The sequence below is a fragment of the Melanotaenia boesemani genome, chromosome 3 (genome assembly GCF_017639745.1).
Source record: "Melanotaenia boesemani isolate fMelBoe1 chromosome 3, fMelBoe1.pri, whole genome shotgun sequence".
Taxonomy (NCBI): domain Eukaryota; kingdom Metazoa; phylum Chordata; class Actinopteri; order Atheriniformes; family Melanotaeniidae; genus Melanotaenia; species Melanotaenia boesemani.
In genome coordinates, this window is record NC_055684.1 from 30,354,272 (window position 1) to 30,381,014 (window position 26,743).

At 37.8% G+C, this 26,743-nt stretch overlaps 1 protein-coding gene across 3 annotated transcripts; it reads right to left on the reverse strand.

The window, feature by feature from the left end:
- Positions 1–227: 227 nt before the first annotated feature.
- LOC121637173 (FYVE, RhoGEF and PH domain-containing protein 5-like) lies at positions 228–26,743 on the reverse strand. Of its 3 annotated transcripts, none has more exons than XM_041981157.1 (21): positions 26,543–26,743; positions 22,626–25,155; positions 15,752–15,905; positions 15,418–15,476; positions 15,283–15,313; positions 13,941–14,092; positions 13,618–13,774; positions 11,986–12,076; positions 11,809–11,859; positions 11,273–11,331; positions 8,557–8,628; positions 8,256–8,324; positions 5,476–5,559; positions 5,228–5,307; positions 4,965–5,061; positions 4,676–4,813; positions 4,483–4,585; positions 2,356–2,468; positions 2,147–2,272; positions 1,836–1,990; positions 228–1,509 (listed from the first exon to the last, which is right to left on the reverse strand). In XM_041981157.1, exons 1-21 carry the CDS (start codon positions 26,550–26,552, stop codon positions 1,473–1,475), a joined length of 4,368 nt encoding a protein of 1,455 aa, XP_041837091.1. In that variant the 5' UTR covers positions 26,553–26,743; the 3' UTR covers positions 228–1,472. The 3 variants fall into 3 exon arrangements, with proteins under 3 accessions (XP_041837091.1, XP_041837092.1, XP_041837090.1); XM_041981158.1 differs by having other exon boundaries at positions 2,174–2,272; positions 2,356–2,492; XM_041981156.1 differs by having other exon boundaries at positions 2,356–2,492.

The following is a 26,743-nucleotide window of genomic DNA, read 5'->3' on the forward strand; positions in this document are numbered from 1 at the left end:
TATATTATTCTGGGTCAGGCTGCCTCCAGGGGGATGAGAAGCAGAGCAGGCCTGGCCTTCCATTAACCAAACAGCAAACTGGTCTGCTTATCACATAACTCCCCCAGTGTCTTCACCAGCAGCTCATAAGGTGATTTGAAACATTTGCCAGCTTGATGTTTCATCAGAGCAGGGCATACGTGCAGGGTGTGTTAACACAAACACAAAATTTGTGGGGGTCCCTCAAGTGGAGCACAAAGAGGTTTGTTTTATTTGCAGCACTCCATCAACAAGGACACAGAGACAGGAAGTGGCTTAAAGCCCACTGTACTTGAACGTTTAATCCACCTGCCATCTAGAGGACACGAGGGGAATTAAAACACTGACAGGCTGTATCATTCATTGTAGCCTCTTTTACTTCCTTTTAAAACTGTAGATAAACTTCAGAAATCATTAAATACAGTACAAAGTCCAAGACACTTTTATGTAGCTGTGCATCATGTGCAATCAAGATGAAACGGATGTTTCAGTTTCATATATTTGAATCTAACTCAACCTTTCTGTGCACAGATGGATGAGTATTTACACAAAAATGAATTTACATTGCACTTAGGTCAGGGTTTAAAATAAAAATGTCCATATTTCCCAGTAGCAAGTAAACTAAGTGCAGTAGCTGAAGCTTTTGGCCTCTCTGATAAAGTACACTCATTTCTTTTTCTGTTCATGCTTCTTTTTTAAATCAGTGCAAAAAGCAAAAAAAAGTATTGAATCACTGGAAGAAGCATCTCCAGCAAGACATTACACAACAAAGCAACAGACTCTTTTATACATTTGTTAAATTATTCTTTGTTAGAGTCTGTGCTTTTAAATCTCAGTCATGGAGATGCTGTTATTCAGCCAACGGGCACATGTTAAAATTAAGGCAGGATTAATTCAAACAATAGATAAGGCCATTCCAGATGGAAATGTATGAGAGAAGGCATTCGTTCATAGATGCTTTTTTTCTGCCGCAGTATCAACAACAACTAAATGAGTGAAAATGTATTTTTTTTTTTTTTTTTTTTTAGAACAGGTTAACATACTTAAAACATCCAAAACATTAAAAACATAAAGCAAATTAATTTTCCAAAATGTGATGATGATCTGTCAGCTGAATGGGAGGAATATTACTGATCAGTCATTGAGGGAATTACAGGTCATTTTCATGTACTGTTCCACCCTGGCAGGTATCTGGGCCAGCGCCTGTCGTAGCTCTCAGCATTGCACCTGCTGTAAGATCAGGCGGGGGACCTTGGCGGTTGACAAAGTAGGTAATCGTGTCCGCTCCCAAAGAACAAAACGTCTTCTTCTCTTTTTAGTCCAGCTGGGCAAGTTACAGCATGCAGGAATAATGGAGAATGTTTCTTCTCTGTCTTTACAGTTGGTTTCACAGTCATCTTTCTTTTTGGGGGGCGGGGGCTTTATAAGAACAGAGAGGCAACATGGGGCTGGTTCTATAAATTGGTGGCTTCCTCCATGGCATTTACCCACCTGTACAAGTACAGAACGTTAGATTAGACAGACAACCACAAGAACAGTAGTTTTGTTAAAAGATTCATTGTCATCTGTCTCACATAGATGGGATGGTACATAATTGCCTGGTTTAGTTTAAGGGCTTTATCCTGACTTTCTAGAGTTGTCCCAGATCTGCAACTTTTCTACTTCTGTAAAACTGATATACACTTGGTAGCATTTTCTCCTTGAAAGCATCAAATTAAATGTTAATTCTCCAACAGCAAGAAACACATAATTACTGTAATAATAATAATCTTTTTTTAATGTTCTGTCATTAGCGGCCAGTTAAGCATGTTTCTCACCTCTGGGCTGTGAAGTTATCCTCAGCTTTAAAACTGTAATACAGAGTGTTTTTGTGGTAAAGCTGGAATACGTTGTCCTCATCATCTCCCCCCTGCCTGTCAGGGAGCTTCACTGTGAAACCCAGTAGTGGTAAACTCTCTGATGCTACCTTTTCCTGCACATAGAAGATTCATTATTGGAACGATTGATTATGATATACAAACATTGGCTAGTGGAAATGGCATGAATTAATGTGTCCTTAGTATTTAAGATGTGTATAAAAGTGAATATGTGCGCTTCAGGTTGAAGGGGAGGGCATGTTTCCCCTCACCTCTTGGGCTCGGTAGGTGTAAAGCACCTTGTCTTTTAGAAGGAACCATAGTCTCTTCCAGTTCCGTTTGCTCTTCTTGCTTCGCTGTAGACTGCCACTGATGGAGCCTTCCTCTGATACTGTCACCTGCACATCAATGGCAACTTTATTTACAAAGCATGTCATAGCTGTGGTATTTTGTAATGTAAAGACACATTTTGTGATGTTACCTGAGTGAAGGTGGCAGTGCCTTTTCGATGTCGCCAAATATTGGGAGGATGAATGTTTTGGAACACAGTAGATAGTGGACGACTGGAGCGGTTCACTCGTGGGCTGTCTTTGCCTGAAAGACCAGGCACATCACTTCCTGTACACAGAAACAACTTCCTTTTACTCTAAATGGAAGACAGATACAGGTCTATAACTCATATTTTTGAATGATTTCTTCCAAGAGGTGAAGTTCCTCACAGGAATCACTTCCTTTGCAGATTAGCACAAAAGCAAACATTTTCTCTTCGATCCTCAGTCTGAACTGGAACAGGAACAGGGAGCTGAGGCACATCAGAGCCAAAGGAGTGAACGGAATGATGAGCAGATGAACAAGTGACTCAGATGAGCTGATTACTAAGAAAGGCTTCTGTGATGCCTAAAGCAGACATCGACTAATGCAGCATAACCACAGAACAAGTTGGTGAGTAATCCACAATGACTATTTTAATCCAACAAGAGATGTTGATAATAATATTTATTCTAACAGTTTTTTTAAAAAGGAATAATGAGACTCATTTCCACCAATAATTCATGTCAACAAACTCTGGATCACAGTGGGCTCATTGCAAGGTTATATTTGTAACTACAAGAATTATACTGTAACAGCATTGTAAATTTAACATCTGTTCTTATGTGATGCTTACGATCACTATGATGTAACACACCTGACTTTGTAAAGTTTGTATTTTTATTATTATTATTTTTTTATCTGGGCAGTATTCTGAGAGAATATCCGGTCCCTCTACGCATTTTTAGATATACTACATTTTGGCAAATTCATGTTGACAGTGTTTAGCCAGTGACAGCAACCTGCAATAAGAATATTTTATGTATACATTCCATATCTTGACTATAAAGTGCATTTTATGAGTATTAACGCTCTTTGGTATTTATCCTATGTTGTTGCATGGCAACCTAGAATTTAAATGGATATGTGTTTTCTTTGTTTATGGACTGAAACAAAATAGTGTAAATTGGTGAGGTTAAATAAAAAAAATAATTAAATTAATAAAACATTTTAAAAGATATTAAAATTGCATATGTATTCACTGCTTTGCTTTGAAACCTTATATTAAGATTTGGTTCTGCAAGGTGCCTTCAGAAGTCACATAATCAGTTTAATTAAGTTGGCCTGTGTGCAATTCAAGTGTCACATGATCTCAGTATATATAAATGAATTGTGAAAGGCGGGCAAGTCTGTAGCGTCATCAGCCAAGATGCATATTGAGGATCAAAGTTCCCCTAAAAGATCAGGGACAAAGTTCTGGTCAAGTACAGGTTAAGGATTGATTATAAAAAAGATATACAAAAAACTTTAGAGATCCATTGAAGCACCATTTAATCTATTATTTGAAAATAAAAAGAATATGGCAGCACTACAAACCCCCTCAAGAAAGGACAGATTACCAAATTTCACAGATCCGACAAGAACTGTATTCAGACTTCCATAAAGTCGGAAAATAAGTGTCCATGAAAAAAAAAATTGTTGTATGGAAAGGGGCATGTGATACACTCCCCAAAATGGCCCATTAAGGAAAATGCCATCTGGGGCACAAACCCAACACCTCCCAAGGGAAGCATGGTGGTGGTAACATCATACTGTGGGAATATTATTTATCTGCAGGGGCTTGGAAGATATTGAGGTAATGGTGGATGATGTCAAACACAGGAAAACGCTTGAAAGTACCATTTTTTCTGTCTACAGAGAATTGAGTCTGGGATGGAAGTTCAGCTTATAGCAACAATCCTAAATATACTTCTAAAGCAACACTTGAGTGGTTCATATGGATATAAGCCATATAGGTATAAACAAAGATGAAAAGAAAAACAACTAGATCAAGGAAATGCAAAAGGAGGAATTTGTGTTTCTTATAAAATTAAATACTTTTGTTGCAATGACAATAAAGTTCTTTTTCCATTATTTCCAGCTCAGTCAGATTTAATTTCACTGTAAACAATGCCCTCCTCCTCTACGAGTCTCCAAATTATAACAAAGGGGCAACCATAAAGGGAAACCATGTAGCACCAACATATATTCAATGTTAATAATTTGTACTTTATATTTCATTTGAACACAGGTTTCTTACCCCTCTTCTTTAGTTCACCGTAACAGTGATCGCACACTTTGGCCATGCGACCTTTCATATACTTAAGTGGATATCGGTTCCTGGAGCAGCTTCGACAAACAATCTGTGATGGGGGGAAAAAAAAGGAAACAGATTAAAGCACAATTAGTTGCATGCTATTTAACAGAATTATCAGTTCTTTTCTGTGACTTACTCTGCCGCAGCCATGGCAGTGGTGTCTGCGAAGAGTGAGGCTGAAATCTGTAGTGCAGTTCATGCACATCATCACTTGTGAGACAGGAACAAGAGTGGGAGCCTTTTCTCCCAGAGACAACCTAAGACAATCTCTGGCCTGGAGGGACACACACATTGCAAATCCAGTGCTTTCTTAGACCGGGGAGCTTGATGGTGATAGCAGCATCAGTCCCATTCCAGAAAATGTGAATAAGCATGGTTGAAGAAAGAAATGACAATCCAGGGTTATAAGATTAAATTTTGCTCACCTCTCCCAAGCAGCTATTGAAGGCTGCAGAGCCTCTTGTGTGTTCAGTTACAGCACGGTTAAGTGTGTAAAACCAGTCCTCCCTTTCAAGGAAAGAACTGCAAAAAGTAGAAACAATCTCATAACACCCCAGCTCTGTTGACTGAAATGTCACCAACATTAAATATTTAAAACATTAGCTGTAAACACTTTAAAGTTCTGGTTTTTTAAAATGGAGATGAACTTTTTTACTGTTGCCCTTGTTAAATGTACAGTATGACCTACCTGGCAGACAGAATAATGGAGATGTCTGTTGCCTCTATTTTCAGTGCATTTTGGACATTTTCTATGATGGGTTTACTGACCTGGATAATCAATCAGAAACATCATACATGAAAGCTCACACCAACAGGGAGAAGAGAGAAGGTTAAAAAACCCTTCAGCAGTAAATACAAATATATCATGTAATACTTTCCTGACTTGGCATGGAGGAAAAAAAGAGATTACATTAGGTGACTTGATGAAAGACTAACCTTCAGTTCAGTGAGTGGCAAAGTGTTTTTCAGTCTATATTTCCCATCTTGCTGAGGGTAGGTGTACAGCAGCATGTCGTTCATCTGATAAAAGGCAAAAAAACAATAACTCTGCAGAACAATCCAGTCTTGCATGGTTGCAGATGTTAAAAGGATACATAGAAAAGACAAATGGTCAGCTGACCAGATTTTGTTCTTGCTGTATGTGCAGCTGCTAACCAGTAGGTGCCCCTACAGGCTTGTACAAAACACCACTCATATGGCTGTTGTCTTATATCTACTGGGTTACAGAAAAGGACATACACACTCTTCTCACACCACCAGCTCATAACATTCAGTACTCACTTGTAATTGTTTATTTTCACCACACATTGAAAGATTTGCAGTGTAGTTCATGTCAGAGACATTCTTATTTTCCAATAACCCTGAATTGGATGGATGGATGGCTGGATGGACAGACGGACGGACAAACGGGCAGGCGGGCTCCAAAACATAACTGATGAACATTTCAAGCATAATTTTTAATTATGCTTGAAAGGTTTTAGGGAGGATCTGTTAATTTAAAACCATTATCTTGCATTTTTTAATATGTAAATGTTATATTTCAGTATGCTGAAGTCAACCGGAATCAGTGGAGTCTGTTTTATTGTTCAAGTTCATAATTTTATTCATTGTCCCTGTGTCTTTTTGTAATTTTTTTTAAGAAGCTACATGCAAAATTTATGACAGCTCATGGCACATTACCATTGTCTGGATGGATGAAATATCAGAATTGAAGTTAAGTGATTAATATGAGAGGCATTCATGCTTTTTAGAAGCTGAGCTCACAGTATAATTTCAAGCTCAAGAAAAAACACTACAAGGTGGAAAAGAAATTTGATTTGATGACGTTCTGATGATAACCCTCTTTCATGATTACATAGAGCTGCTCCCATGTAACGAATTCACATGCTGAATGTTTATAGTAGCCTGCAACTCTCTTCCAGGAAATGAATTATGTGGTGTTTACCTAGCTGTGACAGGCAGTGAAGGGTGACCTCAATTATAATGTTACTTAGCTTAAGCTTAATCAGTTAACCCCCCCCTCTCTCATCTGTCTTTTTACCCTCATGTCATCTTTGGAGTTTCTGTCTGGTTTAATGACTCCCTCCAATGCAAGCAGATGTCCTATAAAAACTTTGCTTCATTTTAATATGTGGCTCTCCAGATAAACCCCCCATTAACTCAGATCCAGACACGAGTCTGTGCATCTGAGTTGGCTTTGACTGTGTAGTTATTATTGATGATTTCAACATTCATGCTGATAACCTGCAGCAAAAAGGGACCAAGAATTGTGTTGTATTCTGGATAGTTTTACTCTCAGTCTTTGTCAGTCCTGCAATTGACATGGCTGACCATATCATCTTACTAGACCAGTTGGAAAACAAGTAGGACTTTCTGGTACCACAAATAATTAGTTTAATCCCTATCTAAAAGACAGGGACTATTTGTGTCTATAGATAACTAAAAGTCTGAGCAAACAAAAATAATGTGGAGTTTCCCAAGGCTTCATTTGGGGACACTGTTGTTCAACATCTACATGTTCCCACTAGCTCAAACCATGAAAAACAACTAAATATGGTACCATCTCTATGCTGATGACACACACATTTACATTACCATTTCAACAGGAGACTATAGGCCACTGATACTCACTTCGGTCCTACGAGGGCCACAATCCAGCAGGTTTTCCATGTATCCCTGCACCAACACACCTGAGTCAAATTAATGAGTCATTGTGTAGAACCTGATTGGCTGTTAGAGCCACCTAATTTAACTCAGGTGTGTTGGTGCAGGGATACATGGAAAACCTGCTGGATTGCGGCCCTCATAGGACTGAAGTGAGTATCAGTGCTATAGGCCAATCCAAACTCTGATCAAATGCATTGATCAAATTAAAGATTGAATGTGCCAGAACTTCCTTCAGTTAAATGAATACAAAACTGAAATAATAGTTTTTGGAACCAAGGAAGAAAGATTAAGAATCGGCATTCTGCTTCAAACAGCTACGTAAAAAAATAGAAACAAAGCTAGAAATCTGGGAGTAGTCATGGACTCAGACCAGAATTTCAGTCATTTTAAGACAGTGGTGAAGTTGTGTGCTATTTATAACTTAAAGAAACATATCAAAGATGAAAGGACTGATGTCTCAGCAGGATTTAGTAGAACTTGTTAACAACTGTTAATTCCTCACACTGTAACTTTTTATTTCTTCTTTTTTTTAATCTTATTTTACTTTAGCTTTTTTGTCTTTATTTATTCCTTTATTTATTTTTAAAGTTTGCTTTTAATGTACTTTTTATTGCTTCTTCTGCACCCAATGTAATGTTTTTAATGTTTTATGTAAAGCACTTTAAATTGTCTTGTACATGAAATGTGTTTTACAACTTGCCTTGCCTAGTAAGTTCATTTAAGAAGCTGAGGACATATTCACATTTAGCATTTTGAGAGCGCAACATGGATCTTTTAGGTTGTAGGGAGCTGACCTTCCCTGTGCTGTCAGTAAAGAACTCAGGAAGTCAACCTTCAGAAACATCCTGCCAGGAAACCCAGCTCTTAATAGCTCTGTCTGGACATAGAAATAGATCAGGCAGAAAATGCCATGCTCTAAATTTCACTCTGATTTAATTAATGAAAAAAATGTGATGAAGCAATCCTTAGTAATCCTATTAAAAAAATCAGCAAATAACAGCATACCACATGTGTGTACTAGTATAATACTAACAGGAAGCAGCATTTACCAAAAACAGATGGCGGGGTTGGTGACTCTTCCTGCTGACCTTCATCAGGTTGCCCTCCTTTACAAAAACCTGATCAGAAAAAAAAAACAACAAAAAAACAAGCACTATATATAAAGTGGGCACTTCACAGCTCATCTGATCTTGACACATGCAGGGCATCTGCAGACATCAGTGTTATTTTAGATCAGGCTGGCTAGGGATTACCAGCTGACTGTGTAAAGTACAACAACGGGGTGGTGGAAGGCAGACAGGGTGGGCTGGCAAGACTAAGGCACAAACAATGCTGTTATCAGAGTCATACCCTGTCAGGATGAAGCAGGTCCTGCTGGCCACGAACACTGTATGCTATGTTGATCAGACGCAACAAGTTCTCCTGAGAAATGCAGATTAAAGAGCAGAAGAAAAAGGTTGGGGAGAAAAGGAGATTAAATAAAAGACAACGCTTAAAAGAGAATTGTCAACATTTTCCCTATCTCCTGTTATTCCTGGCCATACAGTTCTTATCACCTGAATCAGGCAGATAAGCAACATATTGTTCAATTTAGACCAAGCTAAAAATGGAACTCTTTAGCATGTAAAAGTACTGAAATCCACTGAAAAAAATGCCGGAGATTGTAATTAAACCATTGCAGCACTTTAAGCTAAATGCTAACAAGCACATATACTGTTGATATTAAAAAATTTAAAGTTTGGTAAATACTTTTACCAGGTCAAACCTTTTGAATATTGTGTTAGCAAGTTAACATCTGCTGTATTTTCTAAGATACAGCTAAGGTTGATGAGAATATTAGTCTTGCTTTTAATGTCACAAGGCCACTTAGCTCCCTACATTGGTGGGGAAAAAAAACCTATAACTTCATGTCTATGAGTGAGTTAGTAATGTCCAGTAGAGCTGTAACTTCCACGCTATAAAATATTTATAAATCTGTTAGCATATCAGAAGCGTTTTGATCTAACTTAATTTGATCTTAACTTTAGGATGACATTGTGCAATCTTTTGCAGTTAAACAGTGTAACACTTTGGGCAAAATTTCAGCTTTAACAAGCAGGAACCAGAAGGGCCTGGAAGATAATGGCTACAGTTAGATGGAAAAAAAATGTCTCCAAAGACATTCTTCTTAACTACATCGACCACCAATTTCTAAATCATTGTAAAATCTTCCACATGTGTGGCTTCCCAACGTCTGCTGGATGACACCAAATGTGCCTAGTGTACTCATTGTTTGTGTTTCATACTGCAGATAAGCATGAAAATATTATTATCCTAGAGACACAACTTGGTTATCTTATTAGTTTTTCCATGCATGACTATATCGTGTCCTACAATGTTTTCTAACTAATGTTATCAAAGACATGTACTAGATGGGAAAGATTTAGGGATTGGCAAGATAATTTCAAATTAACTGTTATGATTTCACTGTCACAACGATGATTCACTTCATACAGAACAGCATTGCCATGTTAACATATGAAATAGGATAAGTTTAAGATAAGCATATACTCAAAAGTACTACAAACTTACTGGTCAAATCAGAACAAAACCTCTGAGTGTAGATAGTGAGGTGTCTCTTGTCTTGCTTTTAATCCTTCCAATTAAATTGTGCTTTTATTATGATTTCTGCTATTTCTTGCTGCCTTTTACTACTTTTTAATGCTTTCTTTGCACCATCTGTAATGCTTGTAATGTTTTACATTCAAAGCATTTTAAATTGTATTGTACATGAAATGTGCTGTACAAATGCCCTTGCCTTACCTTTACTTTCTAAATGTTGTATAAACCCTTTGGCTTTCTTCGACCACATGCGAAATATATATTAACAACAGAATTGCAGCTCAAAGGAAAAGCTTCAAGTAGTCTTAAACAGCACTGCAGTAAAGCAGTTTCATGAATTTTAAAAACTGAAGTTATAGTTAGATGTGCTTCTGCTGTCATGATGGGGTCGTAATATTGATTAGACAGTCAATTTATGTCATTAACTTTTTTTTTCTTTACCCCAACTTGACCTCTTCACTCTTCCTGCTGCAAATGTGTTGCTTCTAACCTGTGTGATATATACTAAAAAATATGGTTTGCTCTTCTTGTGAAATATTTGCAATTTTAAAGGTGTCTGTCTGTGATTGACCCTCAGATACTAACTCACAATCTTTTATAAAAGTTCTTCTAACCAACGCCACAAAACCTGGCTTCAATGCGTGACAACAACCTTCCTGAAACTGTTCAGCATGATTGCAGTTGTTAGGCTCACGGTAGCCGCACCAGATAACAAAAGCATGCCTGCTTCATGGTACAGGTTTCAGGGGGACTCCAAAGCACTTGATTAATCCAAATTTTGACTTGATGGCATGAGATAAAATGTATTGGATTTCTTGTGAAGTCTCATGCAGACACTAGATGAAGGGTCAGATAAGCAACAAAGTCATGTTGTTACAAGATCTGAAGCATAAATGTTCAGTGTCCCAGAGAAAGCAGTCACAACATAAACCTTAATCAGATTATTATCATGCAAACAATCAGTTAAAATTTGTTTAATATGCTCCGAATTCATTTACAGCTAATTTTTGCTTTTATTGCTCAGGTGAAAAGCCCACACATTTTTAAGGGGCTTAAGCCGTTCATTCATTAACTCAGTAAGTCTCTATTTAAATTTGGAAACACACTGTGGTCGCTGTTAAAATTTAGCTAAGAAAAAGTCGTGTAGAGTGGTGAGAAAAAAGTGTCTTTATAATATTTTTGCCAGTGGTTGGTTTCCTGATTGTCAGTTCAGTTTAAGTACAGCTTATATCAATATTCTAATATTATAAATTGGAAGGATTTTAGGTAATAATTTAGATGTATTGCAATGAAAATTTGTTTGTGCCTTTAGTCAAATCTGTGAAATATGATGTTACTTTAATCATGGGGTAGTTAACTTTTTACCATGAATGGTTATGTGATTAGTGTTGATTAACACAGTTTACTGAAACAATTTTATAAATCATGCTGGATTTTGTTGTTAAGTTTAAGAGTTGACACTTACCCCGTGTTTTATACTGTCGTTGACTTGATCTGCAATGTCAGACACAATGGCTACAGCAGCTGAATGAGAAGAACAGACAGAAGATCAGGGCAGATACCTCAGAGGTGACCAGAGTCAAAACAAAAATTCCGAATTGATGAGATGTTTTTCTTTCTTTCTTTTTTTTTTAAATAATTTGCTTCTGTGTATAAGATAAACTAAGTCAGAAGTCTGGAAGTGTCTACATGTCTGGACCAGGGTGGCTCCCTTATCAGAGATCCAGCATGAGATAGTGTTGCTGCAACTTGCCCTCTCATGAATTAGACATTACAGTCTTCAGACAGAAAAGAGCTGGAATGACTGCCTGGTGGGTTACCAGCACAAACAAAGAGAGCTAAATTGGCTCTCTCATGGTCGTTTCTTCGTGCCAAATGAGCACAAATAAATTCCCAGTAAACACAGCTCCACACACAGAGACCTGTAAAGCTCTCCTGAGAGTGAGGACAGAGCAGATGCCGTATACACTGCTGTATGTCTTAATAACATGTTTACTGTACCTTGGGTGTCTTCATATTCCTTGGAATCAGGGGAGAGGTTGTTCAGATAATCTGTGAAAAGAGTCAAAGAAATGAATGGATCTGAATAATAAAGCATAAAAACACACCGAATCATTATTTTATTGAATTAAGACACTATTCTAATTGATTCAATTTCATCTTTCACCCTTCACTCACCTGTGAGGAGCATGCGATACTGCGCCACACGGACAATGACCTGCAGAAGCTGATGTTTTAAAGACGCTTTCTTCCCTGCTGGACTATGCTCCTGAGACAAGTAAAAGATGAATTTAACATTTTCTTTCAGTCATTGCACCTATACCTACCACCCACTGAAAAAACTGGCTGAACCATGAAATGAAAAGTAAAATAGAAATTCAGAAGCAAGAGTGGGAAAACCTTTCCCTTCAGAACAACAGTGTTTGGCTAACATGAGCATATTTCTTTCTAGTAATACATCTCTCCATTTTAACATTTATGTTATATTCCTATTATTCGCAATGATTATTCCGTTCTGGGAACAGTTAGACTTTCATGTCCTGGGTGTAAGGATATCTATGGACTAGCTGTGTGTGACATAACGTCTTTAGCATAGCTTTAGCATAACCCTGACAGCACATTGAAACAACTGTAGGATTTTGACTGGACTTATTTTGTAGTGTGGAAAACCTATTCTGTTAGCAGTTTCCCATTTAAAGACATCTTCAGTGAATCTGAGGACTTTTTCAACACTGGTCCGCTTAAATCTGACAGAGAAAACTACAAAGCTTTCACGCCAACATCTCTCCACTGTGGTCTATAACATCTTGGCAAAACACTGAAAACTCATCAGTCCATAAATAAAACACATGTACACGTTGTCACTGGACATTCATCTACAATTCAGCTAAATTATTACAAAAAGCCGTTTATAATGTGTGAGACTGAGCCCCTGAGGGGATGAACAGCACTTATCATTGATCTCTGCCAGAGACGGGAAACAGTTGACTGGAGAATATTTGATTGTAAATTAAACTGTGGAAGGTGAGGATATACTCTTCTTTTTGTTTAGCTTTTCAATACATTGTATTTTATATGTTTTATTCTCATCAACTTTATAGCATTGATTGGAACATCACTTGCTGACTGGTTAGAAAAATGTATTATTTCTGAATATCCATAATTTTGCTTTTGGTGTCACAGCAGCTGAACTGCCAAAATGAATGTAGTTTCTGTACAGAATGAAGCTAGTTATTTCTTCAGTTTTCCACTGCTCAAAACTTGAATTTAAAACACATATTTTAATGTCACTAAACTACTGATTATAAATTATGTGCAATCATGAGTTCCTTTCACATTAATCCAGTGAACTAGAATGAGCCGCTTTGTGTGTTTTCTTATGCAGGCTAAAAGTACAACTGATTTTCATATTTATTTCTTCTTTATTTAACCAGAATTAAAAAAAAAAACTCATTGACATTGGAAATCTCTTTTTCAACAGACTTTCTTATCAAACACATATCAGCAACAGTAGTGTCGGTGGGGTAGATGAAGAGAGGACGTGAGAAAAAAGATGGTTCTCAGAGCTACAGATTTCCTTTGAAGACAATCATGAGATGTAAAATACAGCTGACGAAGAGAACTAAAGGAAAATCAAGGAGGCAAATGTATTCAGTTTTTCACCTTAAAAATTTCAGAAAGACCAATTCATAGCAGTTTTGTTTCATTGAATTTTGAGAATATATTATTTTAAATAGGAAGCTGCTTTTCATAAGAAAGCAAAGAGCTTTGTGCTTTACATGTTCTGAGTTAAAGCACAGCAGCTCTCACCTCAAACTTTTGAACAATGGATGCAAAGGAAGGTGAGGTTCGGCAGCTGTCCTCCAGTAAGGTCATGCTCCGATTGTAGTGTCCAATGTAAGTGGTGAAGACCAAGAACTCTGCTTTCCTGCATAGGAATATGTCTGCAATCTTTTGACTCTCCTCCCTGAATTGAGTGACAGAGATGAGAGTACATCAGTCCCCTGATTTATTGTGATACGTCATGGAGAAGCATACTTGGAGGAGTATGGAGGAGATCATTTTTGTTTCAGTATGAGGCTGGTACTTCAGTGTGTCCTGTTTAACAATACAGCATGATGTCCAGGTCTCACCAGTGTCGGATTCGATTCTCCAGCTCATTGAGGATTTTGCGGTGCAGACTGTAAACATCAGGCAGCTCGTTGAGAATCTCTCGAAGTCGCTCATCATCCAACACAGGCTGCCCCTCGTCGCCCACTGCTGAACCCACTGCTTCCCGAAAGTCCTGGATTAGTGTAGTAGTTCATTTGAAGTTACAGTTAATGATAACAATTTTACACACCAATCCTACAGTTTCAGCACAGACTGAATTCTTTACCCGGTTTTCTTTCCCTTCCTCCACAAAGTTGAACTGATAATATCAAACTGATGGGTATACATGCTGCATCAAAGTATCTCATCATTTCTTTGAAAACCATAATCTCTGTCTCATTTAAGGTCTCTTTGGTGAAACCTCCCAGGGACAGAAACATTGTGGCGCCATTGAATCTGCTTCAGGTGTGAACACGTTACACTACTGTAGCTTCACTAGCTCACTAAACCACACAGCACATGGATGAACATTGACTGGATGCACAAAGTGTGATTCCCACTTATGAGACCTGGTTTAAGAGTTTATGTTTTAGGCTCCCAAAACAATAGTTCCATGTGAAAAATAAAACCGTCCAAATGACAAAACAAACAAACACAAAAAAAAATCTTAAGCACATACACCTCGACCATCTCAGTGTGAATGTGGTCTTAATTTTGATCACACTGGCTCTAAGCAGTCAAGGCCTCAGGGACCTCCTATGCTCTTAGGGGGACCCCATGGGGGTCATGGACCTCAGGTTGGGAACCACTAGTCTAGACAACCAAGAAGATAGTGAGGATAGTGATTAAATACAAATTTGGGCTGTAAAATAAAAAAGCCCAATAGATGTATGATCTAATGTAAAAACAAAGGGGAGTGTTTTGAAACATTTTTCAAGAAGCAAGCTGTTTCGTTTCTCTTGCAACAGTGCCTGTTAACAAAGATGACACCATCCAAGTTCCTCCAGCAGATTAAGAATAATACACCCGAAAACATCTCCCTTTGCCTTAACAAATAAATTAGCACAACTGGATGACTTCTTTCTCCTCTGATAATGTGGCAAATAATGTTGTAGTAACAAAACTATCAAATCACTTCACACAAATCTTAGTAATTCACCAAATTTCCTTCTCAAATCCGGACTCTGAAAAGTTTGCTCTCAGTTTTCTGCTACCAAAACAGGGTTGGACCACACACAAACTGTTTCACTTTCCTTATGACACTACAAAGTAATGCAGAATCAGCCAAAGTTAACCAAGAGCTTCCATAATATAAACCTGGAAGCATTCATGAGATGTGCATTGGATTAGTTGTAAGAAAAGTCAGAGTGATACTTCACTCACCTCCTGGAGCAGCTTCAGGGCCTTCACATGTCTGTGGACAAAACAAGTCAATAAAAACTTTGTAAGGTTGGTGATATATTTGGTTGAATATGTATATTTTTTTTTATCACACAGATATGTTTAATTTAAACTTACAGCCTCTCTGTATCAACCAACTCTTTCACAATGTAAAAGGCTCTGGATCGACCATCAGGCTGTAACAAAAACATGATTACAGGGAATCAATGCATTTGGCAAGAATTCAAAAAGTATGAGTGTATCTCACGTTCACAGCATCTCCAAGCAGCAGTTAAACTCTAAATGATGAGAACACCCTTGTTGTTGCCCATTAACCTCTATTAAACTGCTATAAAATCCTGGCTTATGAGGGTAATTTTTTAATTATCCAAGGTGAAAAACAGTTAACGTGGTATTACCCTGTTCTTCTCCTGCTTTGTGATAATGATGCCACAAACAAATTGGAACTAACCAGTCTGTCATAGTTGTTGTCTATCCCTCCATCTTCCTCCTCAGAGATGCGTCCCTGGTCTTCCTCAGCTACCTTCTCTCCATGGCCATTCCCCACTGAAGCAGATTGTGGACCAATAGCCACAGAGCACACGTTGTAGGCTTCTGTATAGGCACTGTGGGGACAAAAAAGGGCAGCTTACATCACAAAATGATGCACACAGGAATACATGCAGAATCACAATAAAAAAAAAACAATGTGGCCCTCTCACTTTTTAATAATTCAAACCTTCCACTCAGCTCCTATAAAATAAAACATCACTGATGCACCAAATAGACAGAATACTGAGTCAGCAAACAACGGATTTTAATATGCTGCTACTTGAGCATTTATTTTATGTAGTTTTAAGTTTTAAAATGATTAAATGCAATCTTCTGGCAAAATAGCATTTAGCTGAAATTTGTAAAATTTAAAATATTTCAACATTTTTCCTTATGACCCTAAAAGTAAGAATAGTCTTATCATCTATAGTCACAGGCTGAAAACTTAATGTGGACTTGCTTCAACAAGGGGAAATAGTTTGTTTTGTTTTTTTCCTTTTGTGTGATTTTAATAGAGTAGTTGAAGTTTTGGGCTACTTTGATTTTTGCAGACCTCTTAATATAAGGTTCAGTCTTACTGTTGAATGTAAAGCCAGTATGACTAGCTAAGTAGATATCATAACAGATTTAATTTTTTAATCTGTTTAAAGGTTAAATAGAACATTCTGAATTTTCCTCACCAACTTGACCACAACCAGTAACTTTAGGGAATCTCCAGCTCCTGCCTTGCAAAAGACGGTGCCAAAATGAGCTCACTCAAGTAAACTACGGTGTTAAAAAATATGCAGTACTGTACACCAGTAAGCCAAAACAGTTAAACTATTGACTACCAAAGTGGATTACAATTGGTCATCTCATTAAAATGTTATGTCCAAGGTCTTTTTTGGGTTCATTCATGTGCATGTACACCAATTTTATAGAGCATCTCTAAAACCTTGAAGATCAAACCCTACGACCAAATAATTTGTTGCCTCAGTGACATGGACCAGAGGACAACCCTGAGATTGTCTGTCCATTTCTGCATAGAGCTTTTTAAGAGACAGGACAGAGACTTAGACAGTATATGAGAGTGGCGTCCTCTCACTTACTACTGAAAAACATAGTCACCCCATTCATCTGCTGTGGCATCAAAATGCCAGAGAAGTTGTTGGAGCAAAGGAAATTTAAAGTGCAATGATCTCTGACAAATCACACGTGCTGAGTGAGTTGAGAATCTCTCAACTGCTTAAGTTTGGATAAAATTTTCTCAATAATTAGTTGCAATGCTCTTTTACTATTTTCTGTCCTCAAAACTTTTTATAAGTAAAAATCTGATTAACTTAATTTAATCATTCAAACCATCTTTAAAGTCCCTTAGTATCCTTCATATTGAAATATTACTATAATAAACATATTCAGTGTTAGAAGACAATGTGAATAATAAAACATTGCAAGTCTGTAGAGGCAATAAAGTGGTCTCGAAAGGCCTGCGGTGACACAACCAAGGACGCACGTTGGTATTTTATGCTGCAAGATTTTCTTCTGTGGGGAGCCCAAGTAATTATGCAAATGGCTGCAGTTCAGTGGGGAATGTAAGCTATGCAAATAAAAACATGTCCTTAAGTTACAGTGGTGATGTAGTGTAGTCTTCCACATGATCGTCTCCTTGCCAACATTCCTGCCATGTTTCACTTCAAATGCAACTGAATTTACCCCACTGAGATGCAAATGAGCTACATATGAGCAGCATATGTGAGCTGTTCGGATCTCTGCATTACACACATTAGAGCTGCATGGCCCATTACTGCTTACTGGAACAAACCTTAAACGAGACACCAGGGGTGCCTGAAACACAGAATTACAGTACATGAACAGTTTCTATATTAGGCTTCTATATCACTCCCAAAGAAACTGCTACTGCCACTTCTCACTCACAAAGGCTCAAGGCAACAGTTGTAGAGATAAATTACACAAGGAGATAAAAAATATTACTTCTGTTTTTCCTCAGGCTAAGTTTCCAATGAATGCATGGATGGGACAAGAGTGCCAATGATCTCCAAACTATCCTCTAATATGATTCCCTCTGGGTATTGTTAAATTAACCATCTCAACTCCTGACTCTGCTGTCCATCCAGATATTGCTGTGCTGTGATTACAAAGGAAGGTATTCAAAGGAAGGTAAAAAAAAAGAAAAAAAAAAAACAATTTTACAGTTACCAGGATTTCTAAATTGTGTACTTGTAAATTTTTAACCAATCCTCCTCTAAGAGCTAATAGCTTCTTTGCAAAGGCTGTGAGACATGAATCTCTTCATATGCACCAGTCTATAAGGGTCCATGGAGCTCCTCCATGGCCATCCATGTGCAGTGCATTGACTATGGATGTACTATGGCACCCCAGAATCCCCATAAAATATGAGGAGCATATATTTGACAACATGTAAAAAATATATTGCTTTCAGTATCCAAGATGAGAAAGTGTGAGGTGACAGAGTAGTAGGTGTTTCACAATCTGTTATGAGATCACAATGGCTATGATCAACTACCCTCTCAAAGATGGCCAAAACAAACCAGAAACAGAAGACGACAAGCAGAAAGAAAGTCAGGGATCAGTTGTTATCCATACTTCTTAAATTAAAGTGCACATGTTGAAGGATTTGGCGCAGCTGATCCAGAATGTAGTATAAATAAAGTTGTGTGGATGCCCACAAATTCCCAGCTGGAACCAAGAACTGGCTCTAAATTACAATTACAGACAGTCAAAATCCAACTAAACTAATTATAGACAAACTGTTGTATTTCTAATGTCTTCATTAACCACATTTAGTAATCATGTTATTAGCTATAAATACTGTGTGAACGTTTTTGAAGCAGAATAAAATATAAACACTCTAGACTGTCAAACCTTGATCATTTATTGGTTAAACACTATAAAAGACTAAGCATTTGATATTATCCCACTGGACACATATGCTCGCTTTAGGCTCTAGGAAAATTTCATCAGTATTTGTCTTGAATATATATTATACGGGGCGGCTGTAGCTCAGGAGGAAGAGCAGTCGTCTTTCGACCGGAAGGTAGGGTAGGCGGATCAATTCCAGGCTTCCACTGACTACATGCCGAAGTGTCCTTGGGCAAGACACCTAACCCCACGTTGCCTCCCGATGTGCCTATCGGGGTGTGAATGGGTGAATGTGATAAGAAGTGTAAAGCGCTTTGAGTGGTCAAACTGACTGGTAAAGCGCTATATAAGTACAAGTCCATTTACCATTAAGAGATTTTGTTTGTTTTTAATTTGTGTAGATAAGAAGCTTTTTGTTTGTTGTACATAAGTATTTTATTTTTTATTTTTATTTTTTTTAAGTGGGCCTGGAAGCTAAGATACCGCCCATATAGATCACATCTTAAATGGCAGAATACACACAATCCTGCTGCACAATGACATCCAAGTGCAATAAATACACCTCAGCTGAAATCTTACAAATATAATACAAATACACAATATATCCACTGTGACATGCCTACATTAGTGCAGGTTGATACTGATAGAAAGGTATGTTATTAGTTCATTTATAAATTTTCACTAATAGCCTAAATTAATTTGTACTTTAAGTATATTTAAAGCATAATATCTTATGCAAAACCAAATATTTCTCAATTTTTCACCAAAATTTACATTTTCTGTACAGATTTCTTCTCACATACAGTAACAAAAACAATGAACCTTAGGAGAGGAGAGCTCTGTAGAAACAAGTGCTGACTACAGAACATATTGAGATTGTATCTCAGCATGTTGTTCCAGACTGGCTGGAGAAGAGATATGACTCCAAAATGCTCTGACTATTAATCATCTTGAGCAGCCTGTATGATATGGGCATAGCCAGCAGGAATGCAGGGGGGGGGGGAGGGTAATGGGTTCATGTCAGCACAGCATGGTTGATCATACTAACAAATAACACCATAACAGGGACACAAGAGGTGCTACCTGCAACATCTGCCCAAGGAGAGCCTCTTTCTGCACCTAAGAAATGATTTATGAACAAAACCAGCCTGTTTTCATTTAGATCTGAAGAGGCCACCCCTACACCGGCATTTCCCCGTTTCCCACCCAACATGCCCCAACACCACAGGAACACATACACAACAACTGGAGTTTATTAAATCTCACTGCAAGGCAAAAGGGAGCTTCCTCTATCACTGGTCACCCCATCCATGTCTGCAGCAATCACAGCATCAGGAGATAATAAATCCTTCTCCCAGGGACATTTTTAAACAGATACAGTGACCAAGAAGTAATATAAAAACGCTTGTGCTCAGAGAAAGAGCGAGAATCACTAAAATGAGGTCCAGCATCATCAAACTAAAACACAGACAAATTGTTCATGCAAGCTGTGTGGCTCTTTTGTCGGTGGGGTCAGTTAATTTCTTTGGTAGTAACAAAAATATTGTCTGTTAACTGAATATCTTTACATTTTATATCAAGAGTATGACGTACCAAATTGATTAATCCTTCTCACTTCTGTTAAAAGTACATATTTTTCTGGTCCCATCATCAGGTTGAAGTGAATGATGTATTTAGTGCCACAAATCAAATCTTCATATATATACATATATATATATATACATACATATATATATATATATATATATATGTATATATATATATATATAGCACATAAAAATGATCATTTTACTCAAATTATTGTTCTGTTAATGTAAAGTCTCTCAGTAGTATATACTATACATGAAATATAATTAATCTGTTGTGTTCATATGATTAAAGATCTGATTAGTCTTACTTGGGCTATTGCAAATGCTTCTTGGCATGTATGAGTTTGTTCCTCAAAGAAAATATTCTTACTGTGGCAGTGTAATTGCTGCATCGAATGAAGACATTTAACATAATTATTCAACGCACCAATGCATCTGCTTGTTTAAGTAAATTGTTCGATGAAAATTATAAAAGGAATTGCAGAACCAGCAAGCTTGCTGTCAAAGTGCATTTTGCTGTCTGCTTTTATGAAGCACTAAACTACATAAATATACAAATGGCCAACACAATGGATGGGATTTATATTGGTTTTAGAATCAGATTTTTGCCACTTTCCCACAAAAGCATAAATTTGTTATACACATGACTATGGGGATTATTGTAAAGTTCTGTGATTCCTGTAATAATTTAATTATATATATTAATCTAATCTAATGAATTAAAGAGACTTCTACTTATTAACTGGCTGATTTGGAACCCATGTTGCACATTCTCTTAGGCAACAATCGTTAAAAATGGTCATTTCAGTGAAGTATTATACCAATGTCAAAGTTGAGAACATTATTTTTAATATTACTTTAAACTTCCCAGTAATTGAGACTGTGAATATATTACATGAGTGTAATGAGGGATGGCATATTAAAAGTAGTCTTGTAGTATTGCATTAAAAGTGGGTTTTAACAACCCACAACATACCACTGATGTTGAACCCACAGTGTTACTGCTGTCATTTTTATCATTTATTACAGTATTGAATTTGTTTTATTATCTAGGCCAAAGGAAAACCTAGATTTGTATTACTTTCCCTCTCATATACGTATTAAGGATGGAAAAATTTAAAAGGACTTCTACATCACATTTATGGTATGGTTAAAAGAAAATCTAACTATTGAACATGGATTTTGGAATAGAGACACAACTCAACTCTGCAGTAAAACCTTCAAGTGATTGTTTTTATAATATGTGACTTCTGCAAGATACCTTTAATTTAATTATGTATTTTGATCATTTCATTTCAGCCATGAACAACTTGTATATATATTAGTGAAGGCATGAATCTTGCTCATCATGCAAAGACCCAGCACAGGTTGTAGATGACCTGATGGGCAGATGCATGAGTTACCACCCAGATCAATAAATGGTTGTCTTGTTATTTGCCATGGACAGCTGACTAATTATTGGCACCATCTTATTATGGATCTGTAGCTGGCTTGGACAGGGATTGAGCTTTTAACAACTAATATAGCCACTGCAAGTTCTCTGTGATCTAAATTTGGTTTGCTTAATTGTGATGTATGGATAGCAACCAACAATAAATCAAATTTCATGGTAAAGCAACTCTACTAATCACACTCATCACACATTGAAACATCATGTAGTGCTGTGTTTTTACTACTAATGTGTTCATGGCCACTGATGCAGTTACATGCACAGTTAAGCCAAGTTGTAGCACAACCTGGTCATTTAACTTGATCATCCTTTACCCAGTACACATGCACGGGAGAGTAAACAGGTTTTTCACCTTAGTACGCCCAACACCACAGCACTGTGGCCTTCATGGAAAAAATGCTTTAGACATTGTGCCACTCCTAACTCTCTTTGTAATTGATCAACCTACATGCATGTGCAGCTACAGACAGTGCAGAGACGAGGTTATGAAGTTAACTAAATGAGAATGTTGTCAGATGATGCTACCGTTATAGAATCAGGATTTTATCAGGTGGGCTGTTCAGGTTTTGAATTGGATTGCATTTGCTGTCAGTCAGTTTGACCTGCTAGCATAAATTTTAAAGTCTAGTTTTGGTCTGATAAATGTTTTTCTTTTTTTTCTTTTTCTTTTTGTTTTTGTTTCATGTAAATGCACTGATTGATAAATTATTCAGTTGTTAGAGAAAATCAAAGGATTCTGCAACAGTAGGCTAATCTTAAAATAAGCTAAAGTGGGATAATGAAATAAAAAAATGAAAGAACAATTTATTATTAAACTTGCACAGCTGCAGATGTATAAAACGTACTGGTGTGGCAATAGATACTTATGTACATACCTTTCTGTTTCCTGCTCAGGTGACTGAGTTATCTTTTCAAACCCAGGGAGGCTGCTCATGTCCACATAACCATCAGTCTCATTGGCTGCAGACAGGACTCGACCAGAACGGTCAAAGAAGTCTTTGCGTGGTACCTGTCGAACAGGCCTCCGCTGTGGCACTTGAACGTTTTCGTAGTCTGAGCTGATGGCCGGAACATTCTCATAGTCAGAGGTATCTGTGTTGGGGAAGGAGATTGAGCGAGGCTTTGTCAGAGGAAGCGGTATAAAAGGCACACGGGAGCGATCCTCAAAGGACTCTACACGGACAACACTGCGATTGAGGAAAGCCACAGAGTTTCCTTTCCTTTTGCTCTCTTCATAGAACAAGAAGGTGGAGGCTGGCTCAGGTGAAACTTGAGGCCTGCTAGCCGAGCGTGAGCTTAACCGTGGAGAACTGCTAATGCTGTGTCTATCTAAATCAAGCAGTCTGCTGGGCATACGGTGGCTGTACCCAGCTGAAGTCTTAGAAGAGGATGACTTGACATCTACAGGTTTGTTTTCTGTTTTCCACCCAAATTTAAGCATCAGGAAACGCTTTAAGGAGGATTTCTTTTTCTTGTTTTTCTCTGAAGAGTCTCCCCCAGTCAGAAGTGAGGGAGAACTCTTTGTGATGGGCTTCTTTGTGATGTAGGCCAGCTCAAAAGGGGGAGGAATATCCACCAGAGATGTAGGTGTGGATAGGGCACTGGATGACAGAGGTGAGCCCCTGGAGAAGCTTTCAGATGAATAAACTGCATCTCTGTGTCTCTGAGAGCCATCCCTGTAGACACACATATGGGTGTCCTTCCCCTCCATTGATAAGGAACGGGGGTACAGAGACAAATACTGGGGTTTTGAATAGCTCTTGTGCCGCGTTGAGCTTAACATGGGGCTGCTGCTTAGTGCAGGTTGTCCAAATCCACTCACGTAGGTTTTCTGAAAAAACTGCACTCCCATATCCTCCACATTATTGGTAATTCTGTGTGACAAAGAGTGTGATCGAATGCCTGTGGCCTTTGTATCAAAAGGAAAAACATTCTTAGTCTCCGAACTTTGCCTTGGTTCCTCATAAACATGCTCATCACTGATGTCCTGCTCTGTGTCAGTAGTCTCATCTAGAAAGGGCACAATGTGACCCTCCAGGTCGTCCTCATCTCTGAAGACATCAGAGTCGTTTGGGGACAGCAACTGGCTGTCTGAGAAAGAAGAAGTCAGTGAAGTGTCCATGTCTGTTGGTACCTGCCTGAATCTCAGCTGGCAGTCCAAATGGTTCAACATGTCTTCCTGTTCATTAGCCTTGTCCTCTTTGTTTTGGATAAATGGAAATTTTTGACATATCTTTTCTCTGTTCTTATTACCACTGTTGTTGCCATACTCACCCACATTCAGGCAATCCTGTATTTTTCCATTTTCTTCTCTTTCCTCATATTTCCTGCCCAGTAGTCCACTTTTATTTATAGGATAAAAACTATTTTTTGAGAGTTTACTGTCTAGCCTCATCCCTTGGTTAATAATGTCTTCTGAACAGATGTACAAAGGCTCGTGGACACGATGTCCCTCTAAGGCAGCATGTTTACTTGTTGTATCACAAACCTCTTCATCACTGCCAGGAATGAGGTTGTAAAAGCAAATATTCTGCCATTTTCCACCCCTTTCTTTTATCTTATGGCTACATTTCAGGATGTTATAAGAGAAACCACAATCAGGACCCGACTCTTCTATTTTCTCTTCCATTAGAAAAGCATGCTTAGCTTCTGTGTCAGTCATGTTGTCTGTGACAAGGAGGCCAGGCTCATCTATGAGGGATTCAGACAAATCATCTGCTGTACTTCCATCCTCATTGATCTGAAGCTTTTCCTGTTTCGCATCACAACTATCAGCAGAATAGCGGCGTTCTTGTTCATCAGTGCTATTAACAGAAATGTTTCCCACTGAGAGACCATCTGTGTCAGCCAGCGCCTCGCCTGCATCACAGCCCTCAGCATCCATGTCCTCCGTCACATCTGTGTCAATCATCTCCTCCACTTCCACCGAGTCAGCTGTGAGTCTGGAATCACTGACCCAAAGTGTTTCCAGGGAGTCCGTTTCCTCTGTTAGGGCACTGTCAGTTAACCTCCAATCATCATCCGTTTTCTGAATAGCATCTTCTTCTTCGTCATTTTCCTCCTCTTTTACTTCTCTGTCCAGCTGCTTCTTTGACACAGTTTGTATAGCTTTTCGTGGGGATTTGCAGATGCTGTCGACAAATTGTTTCTCTGCAGGTAATATGTCTATAATCACTCTATTTTGACAATTCTGTCTTTCATGATCTTCATCAACCTCTTCATCTGAAGTTATTACACTACCATTACTGAACTCTCCCTGGTTCCCATTTAATAGTGATGTGATTTTAGGTTTTGGGGCTATAAAAGGTTTAGGACCCCTGGCAGCAGACGTAATAGGGGAGGGGAGCTTCAGGCTGGCGTGACAAACAAATCTTGGCTTTGGAGCAAGAGAAGGCTTGGTGTAGTCTGAAAGAACAACAGGAAAAGGAAACTGTAAGATTATGTGATTTAAAATAGCTTACAGGTCATTTGTGTGGTGTCCCTGTGACCTAGAACTGCTCATATGCTTGCAAATAATAAAACTTTAATGGTCTGTGCAAGATTCACATCTAGATATCATATCTAGGTTACAGTTGGAAGAGTTTCTTTACAAAATTTGTACAGCATTTATTAGATAACTTGTTTCAGTCAAGCAATCTACATGCCAACCATCCAGGTAGCCAACATATTTTTGCCTATAATGATCTAGATCAAGGAGATTATATTTGCCTCAGGAAAAGTTTCAGTAATTCAGCCAAAGTGCACTAGTTCAAGTCTCAGTGCTAAACTGAGCCACATAGCTTACAAAAATTCAGTTTGCTACACACTAAAGTGGGCCCAAATGCAACCATTTTTTTCCAGTTCTCAGTCCAAACTAGACTTGACACTACTCACGCAAAACCTGACCAAATCTGGGAACCATTACACAGCGAGAGCCTATGAGTCGCTGCTAGAACACATCTGTCTGAGCCTACATTGTGTTTAGGCCAATACGAATTAATTAGATTATACCCTTTCCACAAACACATTGACTGGTCAAGTTATGTAAATCTGATGCCATAAGAATCTAATAAAGGACTTTTAATGAGTAATACATATTACATCGCCCTTTGAATAGAAAAAAAGAACACAAAGAAATCTGAGGGATTTCCCTGACTCATTTCCTGTGATTCAAGAGAGAGAGACCCCTGTCAGGCTGTTTAAAGAAGAATTGTTTTGCTGGAGAAAAAAAATAAAGTCATTAAAGCAAAGAATGACATTAAAGTTTAATAAATTCAATTTAACTCCAACACAAAACATGACGAAATGCAGACTGAAATTAGACAAGATCACAAAACTATTGTTAATAGTGCTGTCAATTTTTAAACAATTAGTTTAGAAGTATCTCACTAGAACACACTGTATGTATATATATATATATATATATATATATATATATATATATATATATATATATATATATATATATACATATATATGTATACTAGGTAACTTCAAAAGTTAATGCCATAAGTGCTAAGTCTCCAATTTGTATACATCACTTTGCCCGTTTAATTAAGAAAACACTGGCTTAAAATACAATTTGATTTGCCTCACATCCTGTTGCTACCCATGGATGCGGGAATGTTAAAACAATGAGAAAAAATACGCTGAATACAGGAAGATTTAAAATTCAGTGTTTGTTTTATCTTATTTTAATTTCTCTTCCACAAAAAAAAAACGTAGAAACCCGAGACAAAGTAAAGCGTTTGGTCTAAACTGTTGAGCTACTTAAAATAATTATAATAATGATAAACAATAATAATAATCTTACCTGTGTTCATTTTTGCGAAGAGACCATCTCCAACATCCCGTCCAGCGAACAAAGCCAAGACACGAGCCACTTGATAAAACGATTACAAAACAGATCAAACTCTGCTGGATTGTCCAAAGACAGAGTGTGCGGACGCGTCTGAACACAGCTCAGCCTGCTTTCATCTGAGAGTCAAACGCTGCTCAGCTGATCGCATGTGCG